General features: G+C 30.9%; 2 protein-coding genes across 2 annotated transcripts; both read right to left on the reverse strand.

The window, feature by feature from the left end:
• Positions 1-3,441: 3,441 nt before the first annotated feature.
• On the reverse strand, positions 3,442-9,005 carry LOC106674341 (ribonuclease P protein subunit p40-like). The gene is made up of 7 exons (XM_014406984.2): positions 8,740-9,005; positions 8,535-8,679; positions 5,116-5,286; positions 4,910-5,032; positions 4,554-4,737; positions 4,346-4,486; positions 3,442-4,288 (listed from the first exon to the last, which is right to left on the reverse strand). Exons 1-7 carry the CDS (start codon positions 8,857-8,859, stop codon positions 4,099-4,101), a joined length of 1,074 nt encoding a protein of 357 aa, XP_014262470.2. The 5' UTR covers positions 8,860-9,005; the 3' UTR covers positions 3,442-4,098.
• A 3,417-nt stretch (positions 9,006-12,422) lies between these two features.
• LOC106660957 (testicular acid phosphatase homolog) lies at positions 12,423-15,789 on the reverse strand. Its single transcript, XM_014384033.2, has 6 exons — positions 15,607-15,789; positions 14,667-15,005; positions 13,228-13,413; positions 13,023-13,146; positions 12,727-12,944; positions 12,423-12,663 (listed from the first exon to the last, which is right to left on the reverse strand). Exons 1-6 carry the CDS (start codon positions 15,715-15,717, stop codon positions 12,511-12,513), a joined length of 1,131 nt encoding a protein of 376 aa, XP_014239519.1. The 5' UTR covers positions 15,718-15,789; the 3' UTR covers positions 12,423-12,510.
• Between the last annotated feature and the right edge of the window lie 2,594 nt (positions 15,790-18,383).

Genomic DNA, 18,383 nt, shown 5'->3' on the forward strand with positions numbered 1-18,383 from the left:
TGGAACCTTACCTTCCCTACACAAGAATAAGTAGCGACGTGCTTACGCCGACTCATCTCTTGTCGCTTAGAGAAAAACAAGTGAATATCGAGAGATAATTCGGCCGCCGCGCCGTCGTCCGCTTACAAATATATAGGAGGAAAGAAGTTTCCTAATTTTCACCGATAATCTCTAGTAAGTTTAAATGAGACTTTTTTGGCTGAGTAATTTCCCTTTCTCCATATGGCAATTATCAGAATGATCCTTTTTTTTTATGGCAACTGAACTTTACAGAAGGGGTCCTGAACCTTTATGTTGTTAACCACCCATATTTTCAAGTTGCATGCCGTTTAAACATTCAATCTTATCGCACGTAGTTCAATCTGCTTTTCCTACAGCATCACCTCACATCGCAGGGAGTGTAAATGCCATCGAGTACGATGAAGATGGCAAATTGCCATTGTGCTTTTAAAGAAAGCATCAGTATTTTAACAACGAAGAAATTTAATATTGGTTGAAACTATTGTCAGCATGAATTATGCACCTCATGATTGGTTTTTCATGAAAGCTTTAGCTTAGCAAAATAAACTCTCAGACCAGCAATTTCTACAATGAACCAATGTGAAAAATATTCTGCTCTAAGATAATAGTGAAATATAGTTACTACAGCTAAAACGTTAGGCGCAGAAAAAAGAACAAAAGGCAAATAAATTAAAATTTTTAGCATTGCTAACTTTTTACTCACCTTGCTAACGTTACTTCAGGGCAGCCAGGATCGGCACCTTTTCTAATGCCTAAAAAAGGCAAATAATTAATGTCTAATCAATTAATTAAATAAAAATAAATAATACCTAGGTAGATTATAACTGGGATGTACCCGTATTGGAAGGAAAACTTGAAAACGGACATGAGGTCGTAAAGCCTTTTTTTCGTCTGTGGCTGCATCTTAAAAACGTCTTTTATTTTACAGATGAACTGCTTTTTTTACTTAACTTAAATCAGTCGAATCGTCCGACAAAAGATAGCAATTTAGCAAGCCACATGGGAAAACCATAGAGAAAGCTGAGAAACCGAAGTGATACAAGCGCCCTCACTTTTTCTTTTAACTTCATCAGAATAGACCTAAAACAAAAACAAAATAAAGTAATTTTAAAATAATTTGTTTTAGTTTCTTGAGTATTCAGGGTATTAATTTGGTTGGACTTGGAGGTATATTTTTTTTACAATAGTTTCTAGTCAAATTCCTAATTCCTACTGTTTCCAACTTGACAAACTTAGTAATTTGACAAGTACTACTCTTGTTACTGTTTGCAAAATAAATTTTGTATATAGCTCAATACCCAAAAATTGCTAAATTTATGAAAAAAATGAAATTAAAAGAGTAGAAAAATTTCTCAATGAATGGTCATTCTATCTACTGCTGTTTCCAACTGTCCAAAATAAATTAAACATCAATGTAATAAACATAAATAATATAACTTGTAAAATCAATTTGTGCATCACAAATCTAAATATGATGATAATCCAATCAAGAAATATATGAATTTTAAGGGAAAAGTGTAAACAAAACTAAAGCAATTACTGCCAGTATTGGAGCATCACAGCTAATAATTCTCACAAATTGTCAAAAATAAAAATAAAAAACAATTTTTTTTTATTTTCAAACAAATAAGAAGCAAAAGTACTATGATAGAGAAAACTTCTGGTGTATACTATTCTATATTAACAAAATAGCTAATTATATCGTAGAAATCATATCTATCATGCAACCACATTAAAGATCTTGGGGTTACTGTTAATTCTAAAGTTATTCAGATATCGTGAGATGCAGTCGGGTGTTAACTCTAAACTAAATTTTGTTGATCTTTTTAAATTTTGTGGCAAGCAAGGCCAAAAAGGCTGTTGGTTTCATAAATACTAATATAATAAATATAATTTTTTTTTAATGTTCCAACGCCGACTACACTATACAAACATGGTTCATCTGTGCCTGGTCTCTTTGACCAAAGGAGATTTTTTTTTATCTACTTTGATTTGGGTATTTTCGGGTGCAATTCCTTGGCTCCATATATAGAGCGTGTAGGAGTGCAGTGTGTATTTGGGTCCCTTTTTCTGATTCTTGTAGGAAACAGGGTCGATTTATCACATCTAGTACTTATAGTTTTGGGTCCCTAGTGTGTGTTGAGAGTGAATGTATTTATTGGCACGAATGTGTTGTAGTGTGTGGTGAAATGGTGCGTACGCCATTGACTCTTAATTAGGTTATATAATAGGATAAAGGAATATCAAGTACTACACTTGAGTGAATGGCATGTAAGTAGGAAAGATTGTATTTAAGAGTGAGTGAGAGTGTAAATGGGTTTGGATTTTGAAACTGATTGCGTTGGGGGCTGAAATGACCTACTTGTTGATAGCACTTAGAACTCAATCTCGGTGGCTGACGGATAAGACCGAGGACTGCTTCTGGAATTGCCAGTAGACTGTGAGAAGTGATAAGCTCAACGCTATATCTGTGTGTATGTACACGCACGTGCAGATTTGAGCTTAAATAAATCAGTTATCAATAATTCATGTCATATAGGATGGCTTAACGTCCAACTATCCATTGGGTCACATGGACAACGGGTCAAACCACTTTACATTTTTCATACTATTATCAATTAAAAAGCTAAAACAAACTCGGAACTGTGACAAGTACAAGTCGGACACTTAACCCACTGGCCTCTGTGGTCCCCAGAAGCAATAATTTTGATTAAATAAAGTTAAAAGCATTATTTATTTATTTTCTTAATGAGAGTATTTCAACTAGGAGGTTAAATGAACCCTCGATTAGCAGTGTTTGTGAAAAAATAGCCGTCAGGCACAAATTCAGGGCTGCTGAATATCAAAAGGGTGTCCATGAGGCAATGACTCAGTTGATTATTTTTTCTGATATGCGTTGTCGCTAGTCAGCTTTAAAAGGAAGAAATATTGATTTTGGATCTTAATTCTCTGCGAGCATTCTTTCCAGCCAGATCGACGAGCGTTATAATTAAGGAGGATACTCAGTATTCATCCGAAGTTCAAAATCCCTCATTTTTTGAACTCTTATCGTTAAGTTTCAACGAGTACACAACGCCAGTTCAATTATTATAAACGAATATAGATGTTATATTTTTATTTGTTGCTAATCTTGACTGATGTTGGTTACAGATGTCTTCCCATAACATCATGGACCAGCTATATCATATGAACTATCAGAAGAGGTAGATCCAGTTCCATTAACGATAAGAGTTTAAAAAATGAGAGATAGCGTTGACACCCCTTTGGTATATTAAATTGGGGGAATGTTAAAACATGTGTACTGAAAACTGACCCAATGCAAAGAAATAACTTTGTTTTATTTACTAAAAAATATCTATACAATTTTAACATTGGTACAGTCGGATATGTCAAATGTACCAAGGCAAAAAAAATAAAAACAGATATTACACATTTACATACCTAAAACAATAAAATATTTTAAATTCACTTTTATGTCCTTTTTCTTTGTATATTCGTACATGGTCATATCCCACCTAACACCAATCGTATTGCACAGGTTTATTTGATATAAGTCTGTTGAAATCATAAATCATTTACACTCACTTGAAAAATTGTTTTATATAATTCAATTAAATGTGTATACATTTTCTTTCTCAAGTAAATCAAAATGGTGAAAAACAATTGATTTAAGAAAAAAATCTTCCGATTAAAAATTAGTTCCTCTTCATTACAGCCATGAAAATATATGTATGTAGTAAAATATGTTGTTGAAGATATTAAGTCTTCAATAGAAGTGGAACTTATCTAGAAAGTTAACCTAAATTTATAAATCATTTTATTTGTTATGAATAAAGCAAAAATTATAAAAAATTGTAAAACATCAAAAAACAAATAGAAACTTTATTTTTAAATGCTAATGTTATAATAAAAGTTTTTTGATAAGCAATGCATAAATTTCTGCATTTATGTAGTCTAAGTTTCTCTTTTGCGTTGTTATAATACATTCGTTTAGCCAGTTTGGCTTTAAATATTTTGATAATCGAAAATATATAAATTGTCTTATTTCATATACTCTTATAATTATTAAATTTTTTTTTATGGATGGTGAGGAGTATGGTTCTTGCACATTCTTGTAATCCCATCATTTTGAATTATATAGGTAACATCATTATCACCATTAGTTGTATTACGATGAGCCTGATTTCCAAAGGAAATTGGGCTGTCATCAAATCCTTGGACGTGGAGGCCTATAAAAGGCACCGATGGCCTTTCAGCAAGATATTCCCTGAAAAATCGTTCATTAGTATCCCATACTAAGATTAGTTAACAATTTAACACATACTTTAACTTTTTGTAAAGCATTAAAACTCTGCTTGTTGTTATAACGCCCATCCATGCTACCAAATAAGATTGCCCGATTTGTGTCATGTCTTCAGGGCCAAAGTCAGGAATGTCAATTTGTTCCCCTTCACCTTCTTCAGGCCTAAAAAAAACAATAAATAAATAATTTTTCAATAAATATTTAATGTATATGTAATTTTTATCCTTACGCTTCTGACAGTCCAATGTGGTGAGCGGCAAACCAATTGAAAAACTCCTCGGAAGACAGAATTCGATTTTTTGGAATCTTCACATTATACTCGACTTTGTGTCTCTCTTGAATTGAATATTCAGTCACTTCTAAGCCCATTTGATAAAAATAATTTGGGAATGATGTTGAGGAGACTCCAGGAGCTGTTAAAATTATTAGTAAGCTTTTTGAAAATTTCTCATTTGTTCAGTTGATATTTATCAAAACAAATAACAAAAACTATAAAAAAATTTAATATTATATTGCACATATTTTATAAGACTTGCATTAATTAACTTATTTACAAACAACTGTAAGGAGAAACAAAAAACTTACGAGGCTCCCAAGTCGCATTAAAATCAACCATGAAGTCTTTGGCATTTTTAAGCTTTTCCAGGAGCCTGTTGTAGCTATTATTTCCCGGTACAAAAGATGGAGATTTGAGATCGATAAGAATATCTGAAAATAATAAAAATCTTAATAAAATAATTATAATAATAAAAATTAAAAATAATCCATCACACAAAGTGAAATTGACTTACAATATTTTTTGTCTTCAGTGAGCTTTTTCACTTTAACACATGGAGATTCAGAAATGCCAAGGGACATGTATGTATTATAAGTAAGAGAAAGTGCTAATATGCCATTTGGAGTTATACCACAACAGTTTTCTATTTCAACTTTAACATCAGGGGTCAGCAATGTTAGTTCACCTGGGAATTGTAACACATAATTGATCAATGTCAATAGAGTAATCAAACTCAGTATTTCAATAATTTTCCAAACTAGTAAAAATTATTAATATGATAAGATCAAGTAAATGATTATGATGCAATTTAAAATGAAATTATTTTTAATTGCACCAGAATCAATTTAAGTTGGTGGTTCATCATTTTTTTCTATGATGACAAAAATACCAAAAACTGGGCACTCATATTTTGTTGTTGTTGTTTATTTCAAACTATAGTACTTTTATCATTATATTAATTATAACATACTTACTTTAATGTAAACCAAATTAAATGGGAACAAGAGTTCAAAAATGGTATATGTACATATATATTTTTTAGGTTTTCAGGAGACTAAACAAAAAATGGTTGGTGTATTCAGCAGTATTTTGAGAAAAAAAAAGTTAAATTTGCCTTAATAAAAAAAAAGTTGGTGCAGCACATAACGTCAGTCACCCTGCATAATTCAACCAAATTTCATTATATTATTAATTTATTTGCAATATTTGCAAATATGAAGAAAAAATTAACAGACCCATTTGAGGAAAAAAAAGTTGATGTGTATATTCTGCAATACGTAGAGAAAAAATCTTTCTGTATTAGCCAAAATTAAGTATATTAGAAACCATGAAATACGTGTATTTTATTTGTTTAAATTTGCCTACATTAAAAACAAAGTTGGTGCAATCAAATCATTAGCCAAAATAAAGTACATCTGAAACCATGAAATATGTGTATTCCATGTTATGTTTTTTTAACACAACGCCAGTCACACTGTATAATTCAACCAAATTCCATTATATTATTAATTCCTTTGCAAATATAGAAAAAAGTAATAGGCACCCATTTTGTTTGTTTGTTTGTGTTTGTGTGTGTGTGTGTGTGTGTGTGTGAGAGAGAGAGAGAGAGAGAGAGAGAGAGAGAGAGAGAGAGAGAGAGAGAGAATAGAAATAGAGAAATAGAGAGAGAAAGGAAGAGAGAGAATGGTAGAAAGAATGGGAGAGAGAGAGAGAAAAAAAAATCGTTTTGTATTAGCCAAAATAAAGTACATTAGAAACCATCAAATATGTGTATTTTATTTGTTTAAATTTAAAAAAAAGTTGGTGCACCACATAACGTCAGTCATCCTTCATAATTCCACCAAACTTCATTACATTATTAATTTCTTTGCAAATATGTAGAAAAAAATAATAGGCACCCATTTGAAAAAAAAAAAATTTATGCATTCTGCAATATTTAGAGAAAAATCATTATGTATTAGTATACTTTGTATTAGCCAAAATAAAGTACATTAGAAACCATGAAATACATGTATTTTATTTGTTTAAATTTGCCCTCATTAAAAAAAAAAGTTGGTGCAGCACATAATATATTATTAGCTTCTTTGCAATGCATGCATTTGGAAAAAGAAAAGAAAAAAGTTGATGAGATAGGCTCCTATTTGGAAGAAAAATTGATGTGTGTATTCTGCAATATTTAGAGAAACAAATCAATCTGTATTAGCCAAAATAAAGTACATCAGAAACCATGAAATACGTGTATTTCATGTTATTTTTTAACAAACGTCAGCCACACTGTATAATTCAACCAAATTTCATTATATTATTAATTTCTATGCAAATATGTAGAAAAAAGTGATAGGCTCCCAACTGAAAAAGTAGTTTTAAAAATTTGTACACTTTTTATTACAGAAATACAGAATGATCAACAACACAGTTATCAACAGCTTCTTTTGCTTTTGATAAGTTTTCACTATTTTTAAAATTTGTTTTCATATTTTATTTATTAATTTCTTTTTGTTAGTAATTTAGACAAAATTTTCTTAAATTTTTTTGTTTTTCACATAACATTGAGACATTTTAAGAACATTTTTTTGAAGGTGTGAAGTTATAGGGGAGTGGCTTATTTTTCTCACGAAACAATAAATTTTGATAGGTATGTGTGGTGATTAGTGACCATTAATCGATAATTATTCAGAAATCGTGAGATGTGGTCTGGTGTGATGTAGGTTTCAGAAAAACATTTTCTTTATCGTGCCAACGTTTCGATCTTTATTGAGATCATCTTCAGGACCTGTGTTTTACAAACATTGTTTACATTTAACAAATACATTTAGGGTGTGGAAAAGTGAATTCCTTCCCCACCCCTTCAAAATCCAACATATATAAACATAAAACAGCAAAATCTCACTGGCACTCTCAACCCGACACGCAAGAATGGCACAATTACACAGAAGACAAACACTTTGAGTGAGTAGAAATACTTTGATTGAATATAAAAAATATATTTTGCATTGTATAAATTCACTTTTCCACGTCCTAAATGTATTTGTTAAATGTAAACAATGTTTGTAAATCTTAGGTCCTGGGATTTTGAGCCCTGAAGATGATCTCAATAAAGATCGAAATTTTTGCACAATAAAGAAAATGTTTTTCTGAAACCTACATCACACCAACCGCATCTCACGATTTCTGAATAATTTTTGATAGGTATGTTCGATTCAAAGAATTCTTTTTTTATGTTTTCATGAGACTAAACACTGCTTAAAAAATTTGGGAAAAAGTAATAAGATATTCTGCAATATTTAGAAAAAAATCATTCTATATTAGCAAAAATAAAGTACATCAGAAACCATGAAATATATGTATTTTATTAGTTTAAATTTGCCTTAATTTAAAAAAAAAGTTGGTGCAGCAAATAACTTCAGTCACCATGTATAATTCCACCAAATTTCATTATATTATTAATTTCTTTGAAAATATGTATAAATAAAGTAATAGGCACCCATTTGGAAGAAGAAAAAAAAGTTGGTCTGTGTATTCTGCAAAATTTAGAGAAAAATCATTCTGGATTAGCCAAAATAAAGTACATTAGAAACCATGAAGTGCATGTATTTTATTTTTTTAAATTAAAAAAAAGTTGGTGCAGCACATAACGTCAGTCGCCCTTTATAAGTGCATATAGGGTTATTATTTAACATTAGGACTTTTTGTAAGACTGACTGCCGGTCTCACTGTTTAATTGGATAAGGGTTATTTAATAGTAGGACTTTTTGCAAGGCCTTATTCTGTTCTTGGTCCTAATACTACTCAACAATTGTTTATTACGGAACGGCCCAATATTTCTATATAATCGTGTCTTTCTGAGGTTGACAATCCACAGATGTAAGCTAGATCTTTGAAAAACTAGGAAAATAATTATAATAAAATGCATGCTTAAACTTTATTCAATACCTCTTTTGATGAAGGCATCGATGAAGGGTTTCTCGATGAACTTGTAGACCGGGACATCCCATATGATGTAGTAATCGCCTTCATCCAGGATGATGTTCTTGATGTTCTGGTCAAGTTGCATCGCCTCCGGTACAAAGACAGCGACCTAGGAATAAAAAATTATTTAAAAATCCATAATCGATTCTGTTTCAAAGTCTCGGCTTACAATCATATTGAAAGGGTGTGACCTGAGGGTGTTCTCGAGAACAGGAGAGTCCGAAGGATGAGAAGAATACTGGATGACATTGGCCCCTGCCTCCCTCGCGCGAAAGGCAGGCGGCTTCATTGTCCATCAAATGGGAACGGCGTGAATTTCTCTGAAGAAAATGAGAGAATCTCAGAGGCCGAACGCCGAACGATGATTTATGTTTATATTTATAACCCCATCGGACCAACGTGAACAGTTGAACACGATTGTCAGCCTTCTGCTGCCTGCTGCAGTGCTGCTGCTGCTGTTCCTACATGAATTTCACTGTTTGACACTGATTCCCTCGGTTTTTTAATTTATTGAAGCCTCACTCATACACGTTTCTACATTTTTGTTAATTTATTTAATAGTGAAAACAACTTTCAATTCTAGACCTGAATTTGATTGAATATCAACCTATATTGATAACCAAAATTGGTATATCCTATTAGGATGTTCTCAATGACATCCTGCAGCAGCAACTAAGCTTAATTTCACTTGAATCTCGACGTATACAAACTTCTTAACAACAACATATACTCCTCTGAGAACCAATAAATTAATTAACAAATTAATAATTAATTAATGTATAATAAATTCTGCTCACTCTATATAATCATGGTTTCTGCTCTAATAGATCAACTGTTACTAACCTGCTCACATTTCAAAATTACATCTTAGATGCAATAAATTCTGGACNAAAAAAAAAAAAACTACATGCTCTCTTCTCCTCTACGCAGAATGATGATCAAGAGTACATCTGCAATAGCATTGACTTCTTCAATAGTTCTGTGCAATTTATGAAAAACCTTATCCTACAACCTTAGTTGAATGCTTTTATATTTCATATGTACAAAATTATTACAATTTATTTCATTTACTGGTTCAACTAATTCTTGCACTCTAGTCTTATATATTCAGTTTATTTTGTTTTCTCTGCCTTATTTGGTTAATAATTATGTCTTTCATTTTTGTTGTTCAGTTTTTACTCTTTAATTGTATTTTTATATTTATCATTTATATTTACCATTTATATTATTACCATGGATATACGTCCTTATTTTTTTTATATATATTATTTGTATTTTTACATATATTATTTATATTTTTTATTATTGTAAAATGTCTTTTTATAGTGGATTTCGATCCGTAAATAAATAAATAAATAAATGGCTTTCTGCACTTGACAATCCACAGATGTAAGCCAGGTCTTTGAAAAACCAGGCAAATAATTATCATAACTTAAACTACCACCAATTACCTGTACCTCCTATCAATAGACTTGGAAATAAAATTAATAATAATAATAATAATACTGACTTCTTTAACAACTCTCTCGACCAGTCTAAAAATCTTTAAAACCTATCCTCTGGTCACTAGTCACTACCTTCACTGCCTTTCCTTATATTCCAATCATTATATATTCCATAAATTCCTAGTTATATTCAAGTATTTTATTGTATTAATGTGATATCAATTGTTTATTATTATTATCATGATAAATTTTATCAAAACATGTTGATTGTTAATTACATAATAATGGGCACTCTCAACACGACGCGCAAGAGTGGCACGGTTGCACGGAGGACAGGCACTTTGGGCCCTGAAGGTGATCTCAATAAAGATTGAAACGTCGGACTGGTCAAGAGAGTTGTTAAACAATTCGATATATAGACATGTAACAGTTACAAAGTAAATTAAAATTCACACTGAAAAATATAATAGAAAAGTACATTTATAAAGATATAATAATTGTAAGTAATTTATAAAGATAAAATAAAATTTTAACATAATAATATATGAAATTTGTTTTGATAAAAGTAATCATAATAATAAGAAGAAGAAGAAAAAGAAGAAAAAACACTTTCTCTGATGATCAAGGCAGAATTCTTGCCAATTTTAAATAGCTATCCCAATAATAAAGTTTTTTATACCAATGGGCCCAAAAATTAAATTGGTGTAGGGTGTGGGATATTTGCTAATGAGTACAACCTCAGCTGGTCTCTATCGAATGAGGCTAGCATATACACAGCTGAATTTCATGCAATCAGAAGATCATTGAGCATTATAAAGCATTATAATAAAATTGCTTGCATCCTCGATTTCTTATGATTTTAAAATGTCAAATAAAAGTATAGGCTATATAAATTATACTTCTGACAGTACCACTTTCGTGAAGATTTATAGTCAAATTAGGAAATTAAATTAAGGAAAAAACAAAAAATCTATTATATGTCTATATTTTGTATATATATAAAAAAAAGGTGTGGTCTGTTAAATAAATAAAATAAAATAAACATTTTCCCTACCATGTTTATTATATGCATGAATTTTTTAAGCAGAATTTTCTGAGTTAATAGAACTTACTAGAATATAATAAGTCTGTTTTACTAAATGTAAAAAGTAAAATTGCGGGGTGATTTGGCAAACTGTGCTCTCTGAGAGCTGTCGAATCCCAAATCTGTACTTACTGCACACCATTAAGTCCTAATTCAACAAGGAATTTGATTATTTTATTTATTTTAAAGGTGCAAATAAGGCTTTAAGCCCCCTTACACGTACATATATTAGAAATAAATTTAGCTTTATAAATAAAGCCATCTGCTTATTCATTTCCCTCCTCTTCTGCGTGCCCTGGGGCACTTGAGTACCTAATCTGTTTAGTTTAGTTTTGCAATTCAGCTCCATCTTTGAACTAATAATGTTTGAGTTTGATGCTCAGCGGCCTGATATGATAGCTAGGTCCTTCTTTTTGTACCTTCTGTTTGAATCAAACTGAGCACATCTCTCAATTATATGGGTTTCAATTTGAAAAATACTGATATAATTTCCCATGGGTTCTGAGTATTTGGTTTCATGGCCAAATACACCTGCATCTGTACCTTCTTGCATTCTAAATCCATTAAAAAAAATTGTTGATGTTATTATTTTTTGTAAACTTAATTAATATTTTATTTGTTTGTTGCGTCTCTAGATACAGGCACATATTTCACCCAAATACATTTATTTAAAAAAATATTTGCATTGAAATTAACAATATTACCGATGTTATGTGCTGCACCAACTTTTTTTTAATGAATGCAAATTAAAAAATAAAATGAAATACACATATTTTATGGGTTCTAATGTACTTTATTTTAGCTAATACAGATTGATTTTTCTCTAAATATTGCAGAATACCCTATTACTTTTGCCCAAATTTTTTGTCAAATTAGTCTCATGAAAACATAATTTTTTTTTTTAATCGGATGTACCTATCAAAATTTATTGATTCATGAGAAAAATAAGCCACTCCCCTATAACTTCACTCCTTCGTAAAAATGTCCCAAAATGTTCTTAAAAATGTCTCAATGCTATGTGAAAAAAAAACTTTTAAGGAAGTTTTATGTCTAAATTACTAACAAAAATAAATTAATAAATAAAATATGAAAATAAATTTTAAAAATAGTGAAAATTTATTAAAAGCAAAAGAAGCTGTCGATAACTGCATTGTTGATCATTCTGTATTTCTGTAATAAAAGGTGTAAAAATTGAAATCCATTTCCCTCGGCTTAAAACCAAAGACATTCCTTGCCTATTTTTGTATTTATATTGACTATTTTTTATAATTTATTAATTAATTAAATACTAATTAAATATTAATTAATTAAATTAAAAAATACTATATTATTATAGTACTTTATTACCATATTAACAAAAATATATAATAATTTGTGATATAAATTGATGATTGTACATCGATAGTCATGTTTAATTGTCTTCATTACACTCTTTATCCCAATCATCAGGAGTGACAGGGGCTAAGAGTTGTTTGAATTTATCAAATGGGCATTTAATGTCACATCCAGGAACCTGAAGAACATGAGGGTCGTGATATGGGTCTGTCTGATTCTTGTATAAAACCTGAAACGGGAATATTTTTTTTTTAAAGGTGATTAAAAAACATTTAACATAACTTGGGCTTACATCGACATAGTAATTGTTTTCTAATTGTCTCAACTCAACCAGAACCATGGCCGCGAAAGGAGGTGTCAATCTGTTGAAAACTCCCAGAGTGTTTAAGAAGTTTGCTACAATATTTGCGTGAGTCGAGTATGCAGTGATATTTGTACATTTTTGCATTCTGGATTCGTCATTATTAATTTTCTCATCAAATGTTTTGATTATGGTTTTCAACAGCGGGCCTATTAGCAAAAGATTCAGTTGTAAAAAAAAATTTGTAAAGAAATTTTTTGTTAACACGATTAAAAAGCATTTAATACCTGATTTTAACCGTTTCATTTTTGTAGTGTAAGTAGGCAATAAAAAGGTAAAATCGCTTGCTTTTTTTAATAATTCAGGATAAACACCGTTACTCCACGCTGGCAATTCGAGACCAGCCATTTCCTGAAATTTTTTCCATTTTTAACTTTATACCAGGAATTCTCTCTTTATGATTGTTATTAACCCTAATAAATATATACAAACATAAATAAGCAAAGTCGAATAAACAACTCGTAGGCGATCTGTCGTGGTAATCGAAAGACCAGTACTTTCTGTAATATTTTCAACGAGGTCAACAAATTTATTTAATTTTTTTAATTCTTCCGATTCGAGAAAATTCTTAAATTCTTTGTCATAACTTCTGCATTCTATGTCTTCCATAGCTACAAGCTGAAATGAAAATAACACAATTTGATTTTGTTCCATGTTTAGTAACCAATTATTGGGCAAATAGTTATATTATTTGCCAAATTTATATTTTAATTTAGTGGTATGAGAAATACTATATGTAAATATTTGGCAAATTGGAAATCCATCTTTGATTTAAATTAAACAAACATAATATTTTCTATTTTTGTTTATTATTAGTCGAAAAGTCTGCTAGAGAAGAAGAAGAGATCAGAGAGTTGGCATTGTATTTCCAAATGTTTCAACTCTCATAGAGCCATTTCAGTGTGCACACTTTTTCTTGAGTGTATGAAGAGATGAATCATGAAATTTATAAATTTCAGCCACAGGTGTTAAAATTTGGCTGCCTAATCTCCACAAGCTAGTTTATGATATCAAATAATTTGGAGCACTAAAAGACTTTGCCTCAAATACACTTAAATGAACAAGTCCCTATTTATTCTAATTATTAAGTCCTAAATATTGTTATTATTGATAGAGTTTTTTACCGTTATTTATTTATTGCATAATTAAACATAGATTTAGGTTTAGGGTTCCAGGCGGTTTTCCTCTTCTTAGTAAGAAAATTTTTGATAATATAAATAGATAGAAAATAAAATCAAGGAAAAGTGAATATGCAAGGGGATACCAGCAAGGGAAGACCTTTTGTTTTAGGTTTTAAATTGAAAATATGGTCCCTTCAAAAACCGACTAGCGGTCTCGCCTGAAGGAAAGATCGTTGGGAGGTATTTTTATCCCATTTATTTGAAATCCCTTAGATATACAAATTCGATTAAGCTAAAGCGTTTGTCCGCCGATATGGGGTCTTCCTCAGGTACGGCGGGGTGGTGGAAAGGGTAATTTAAAAAAAAGTTGTTAAAATTTATGAGAGAATTGAAATGTTGGAAAATATAATTTCAAACGTAAAAAATGTCTTCTTCCCTGACCAACTTCTCAACTGACAATCAACACAAATTGAATCCAACTTGGTGAGATTTCCGCTTTGGGTCTGTGGGGTGATGAACCTGCAGTTTGATCATTTCCGATCATTTTAGTCGGATGAACAAAATATTTTTTGTAGTTTGATTCTTTGGATTCTGGATTATCTATTCCCACCGGCTTGGTCACCATCTCACAGGTTTGTCTCGATTCTCCAAAATGCTTCTGACAGACAAATCCGACCAGGGTGATCAGAGATGATCATTCAACAGTGTCATCGCCTTGCATAAATATAACTTCTGATATTTAAACCATACCTTATCTGTTTTAAGACTTTCTGTATAAACTGGAGTCGGCTGCCATTTAAGGTCAGTGAATTTGCCACTTTCCTCAGGCGGGAACATGCCTGCAAGGCTTGAAAGGGCACTCATGATCGTACGGTCATAAATAGAGCTCTGTGTACACATTGATCTGGTCCTCAATTTTGGATTTGGTATTAAATGCGCATACGACAGTCTGAGCCATTCTCCGAGCTTATAGTGGTGGAGCATGCCTTCTTTTGTCAGTTGTCCATATCCTTCTGGCCAATACTTAATGTCTTTATAGGCATCATCTTTTCCGAACCACGTCGGTGTCCTCTCGCCATGACGGTACACCTAAAACACTCTTGAACTCATTAGAAAACACCAAATCTTTTTTTGTTTATTATGTTGCAATCCTTCTTGACAACAAATTTATTTTTCTTTGAAATAATAGATGACAATAAATTCACAATACATTATGCATTTCTGATGAAAATTAGCCATAGGCTGAGGTGTGCTATTATACAATGTTTAATGGCTTCTTAATGTAAATTACATTCATAAACATGAACAATTTAAATTTAAAAAAGTATAATCTTTCAACAATGTAAAGCGATTAGAAGTTGATAAACCTACATAAAAGAATGAACTCATGACCTTAGGCATCAATAAAGGACTAATAGATTTCTTATCATATTTACTTATTACTCTAATAATTTATTTGCACAAGTAATTATATGAGTGATATACAAATATATTTATATATATATAATTTATATCTATATATACATGAATTTAATTATGTACCTTATCTTGTTACATTTCTGTTTGATTATTCTTTGCTAAGTTGAATTGAAAATGAGTTTACACTATTTAACTACATATTATACTAATTATAGAAACAGGTAAAACACACAAATATACTGAAATAATAAAACTTTATCACATTACATACCAAGCTGACGTGCACAACTGGACCCAAGTTTTTGTCTAAATCTTTCCACTCCAGATCGCTAGCTTTTGCAAAGGAAACAGACAAAATTAAAATGCACGTTATAATTTTCATGTTTATTCTTGTAATTCTTTAAAGCTGAATAAGTAAAAGATGGACCTCCATTGCTTCTTATACGAGGGTCCCCACTATTCAATTGGAAGTGTTTCTATTTTTTTTGTTCTCTTATCTCAAATTAAAATGAGATTTATTTTCTATTTTATTTTTCAACAGTTACAGGCAGAAAAAATTGCATTACATACACTTTTAATTATTTATACAAAACAAAAAAAGTGTGCTTAGAAATATAAATAAGAAAACTAAAAAGAAACCAGCAGAAAAATAAAACAGAAAAGACATTCAGCAATAAAAACTTAAGCTTACTCATTAATTAAATTCAATAATTTCATGGTCCGCTTGACCAATTAATATATAATTAATTAAGGTTTTTAGTTGAGATAAAAAAAAAAAAACATGAGAACAACAGAGATGAAAAATGGCAAAAAGGAGGGAAAATTCAAAAGGTGCGGTTGAGATGGGAGGTTGGTGTCCGAGTGGATTGAGATCATGATAGTTCAAGTGGTAGAGCAGTGGCGTATCAAGCCGAAGATCATGGGTTCGAATCCTGCTTGTGCCATTGAATTTTTTATCTCAACTAAAAACCTTAATTAATTGCCTTACACATTCACTTACACACCTGTTTCTGATTTTAATTGTTAAAAAGATATCTTAGGTGTGTATATATTAATTTTATTGTTGTAGTTTTCCATTTCCTTGAAACTTAAGCATTGCTTTTTAAGGATTTGTTTCTATTTTATAAGGCACGCATTAAATATCTTTTTAAGTATTATTTAAACAGCCATTCAGATTTAATGAAATATGAAAGGTTGACAGCATTATACAATATTGAGAGCTATTTAGTTTTGAGGTATGGTAATTGATATTTATTGTTCCACTCATATTCAAATATTTATATTGTTTATTGCAAAGAAAGTAATTTATTAGAGCGAAAGAAAAATGGTTGATATCATCTTTACCATCTTAGTTTATTGAATACTATGAAAGAGTGAACATATTTTATATTTTAAGTGTACTATAGTCGATAATATTAAGTATCCTGGTGTACGATGTAGCCAGTATTTCTTCTTGTAATCTCGGGAGATTTTTAGGATTTCAAGTTTCAATAGAATTTAGCACAGTATGGTGAAACCCCTCTATAACGAACACACAAGAAATAAATGTAAATATACATGTTTACAATTAAAAAAATAAATCTGTGTATACAAAACAGTTCCATGACTGACAGACAATGGACAGACCAAACTGCTGGATCCAAAGGGCTGAAATTTCGACAGTGCATTCCTATAATGACATTGATAGCCGTGAAGAAAAGATTTTTTGAAAATCCATCCCTAAGTGGATCATATGGACGATTTTTTACCATGTATAAATCGAAGTGTACTGAAGAACTGATTGGTGGAAAATGGGATTAACATCATATTTTTTGGCCTATTATTGGCCAAATGGGCACATCTTGGTTCTTAGTCTAAGTTAAGTCTCTGCTCTATTTTGTGTTAACCGATTCATGCGCCTTATGTAAAATTAAAAAAGCTATTTGTACGATTGAGTTTTATAAAGATAAGTTATACGACAAATTAATTAACATTATTTAAATTTATTTATTTACTAGCTTATACCCTCGACTTCTTCCATGCGGGACTCTGTTTTAATGTACATTTCTAATACGATGCAGAGTGCTAGTATGGCTTTCTAATAAGATGTCTCGTTTCTCAAATTCTCAGTCAATCATATTAGAGCAGAACTGTTGGTTCCTCTGTGAAGGAGAAGTTTTCAAAGGAGAAACAGAACATATAAAGCAGTGAGTAGAAAAGTATTACTGTGTGTAGTAGTCAGTGGTATAAGACAAATGTTCCCAGAAAAATATCCAAAAATTCGAACTAACCCAAAATGGTATAGAGGAAGAATGGAACTTTTGAGGAAAAAAAAAAAAAAACAGGCGCTTAGAAAAGGCAAAAGAAAAGTAGAAGTTCCTAACAGTTGTGTCAAAATACAAAATTTATACTGCACATCTAGCAGATGACAGCCCCCACCAAGACCAGCCAGGTAAGACATCCCTCCACTTAAAATGGGTAAGGCTCTCCGCGTAAAATGGGATAGTACTACCTTCTTTTCCTATCTTTTTTGCTGGGGAATTAAAAAATTGTCTGTTATAGAGGGGTTTTATTGCATTTAAGATAGTATAATATATATATATATATATATATACCTTTAAACCCCTGTCCAAATCNATAGAATATGTATATTATACTATACATATATTATTCCCGCTGACCAAATGGAATATTTCCAAGCTGTAAGTACTTGTATCTTTTTTTTTGTATTGCACCTATATTTAGGAAATAAAGTATTATTATTATTTCAATTAATTAAGGTTTTTAGTTGAGATAAATTGTAATATATTAATTGGTCAAGCGGACCACGAAATTAGTGAGTTGAATGGAATTATTATTACTATACTTTCAATTAATTAAGGTTTTTAGTTGCGATAAAAAAGTCAGTGACAAGAGTGGGATTCGAACCCACGATCTTTGGCTAGATACGTTGCTGCTCTACCGCTTGAGCTATCATGACCTTGATCTACTCGGACACTAACTTCCCATCTCAACCCCACCGTTTGAATTTTCCCTCCTTTTTGCCATTTTTCAATTTCAGTTATTATT

Source organism: Cimex lectularius, unplaced genomic scaffold (genome assembly GCF_000648675.2).
Source record: "Cimex lectularius strain Harlan isolate CLEC.00 unplaced genomic scaffold, Clec_2.1 scaffold269, whole genome shotgun sequence".
Taxonomy (NCBI): domain Eukaryota; kingdom Metazoa; phylum Arthropoda; class Insecta; order Hemiptera; family Cimicidae; genus Cimex; species Cimex lectularius.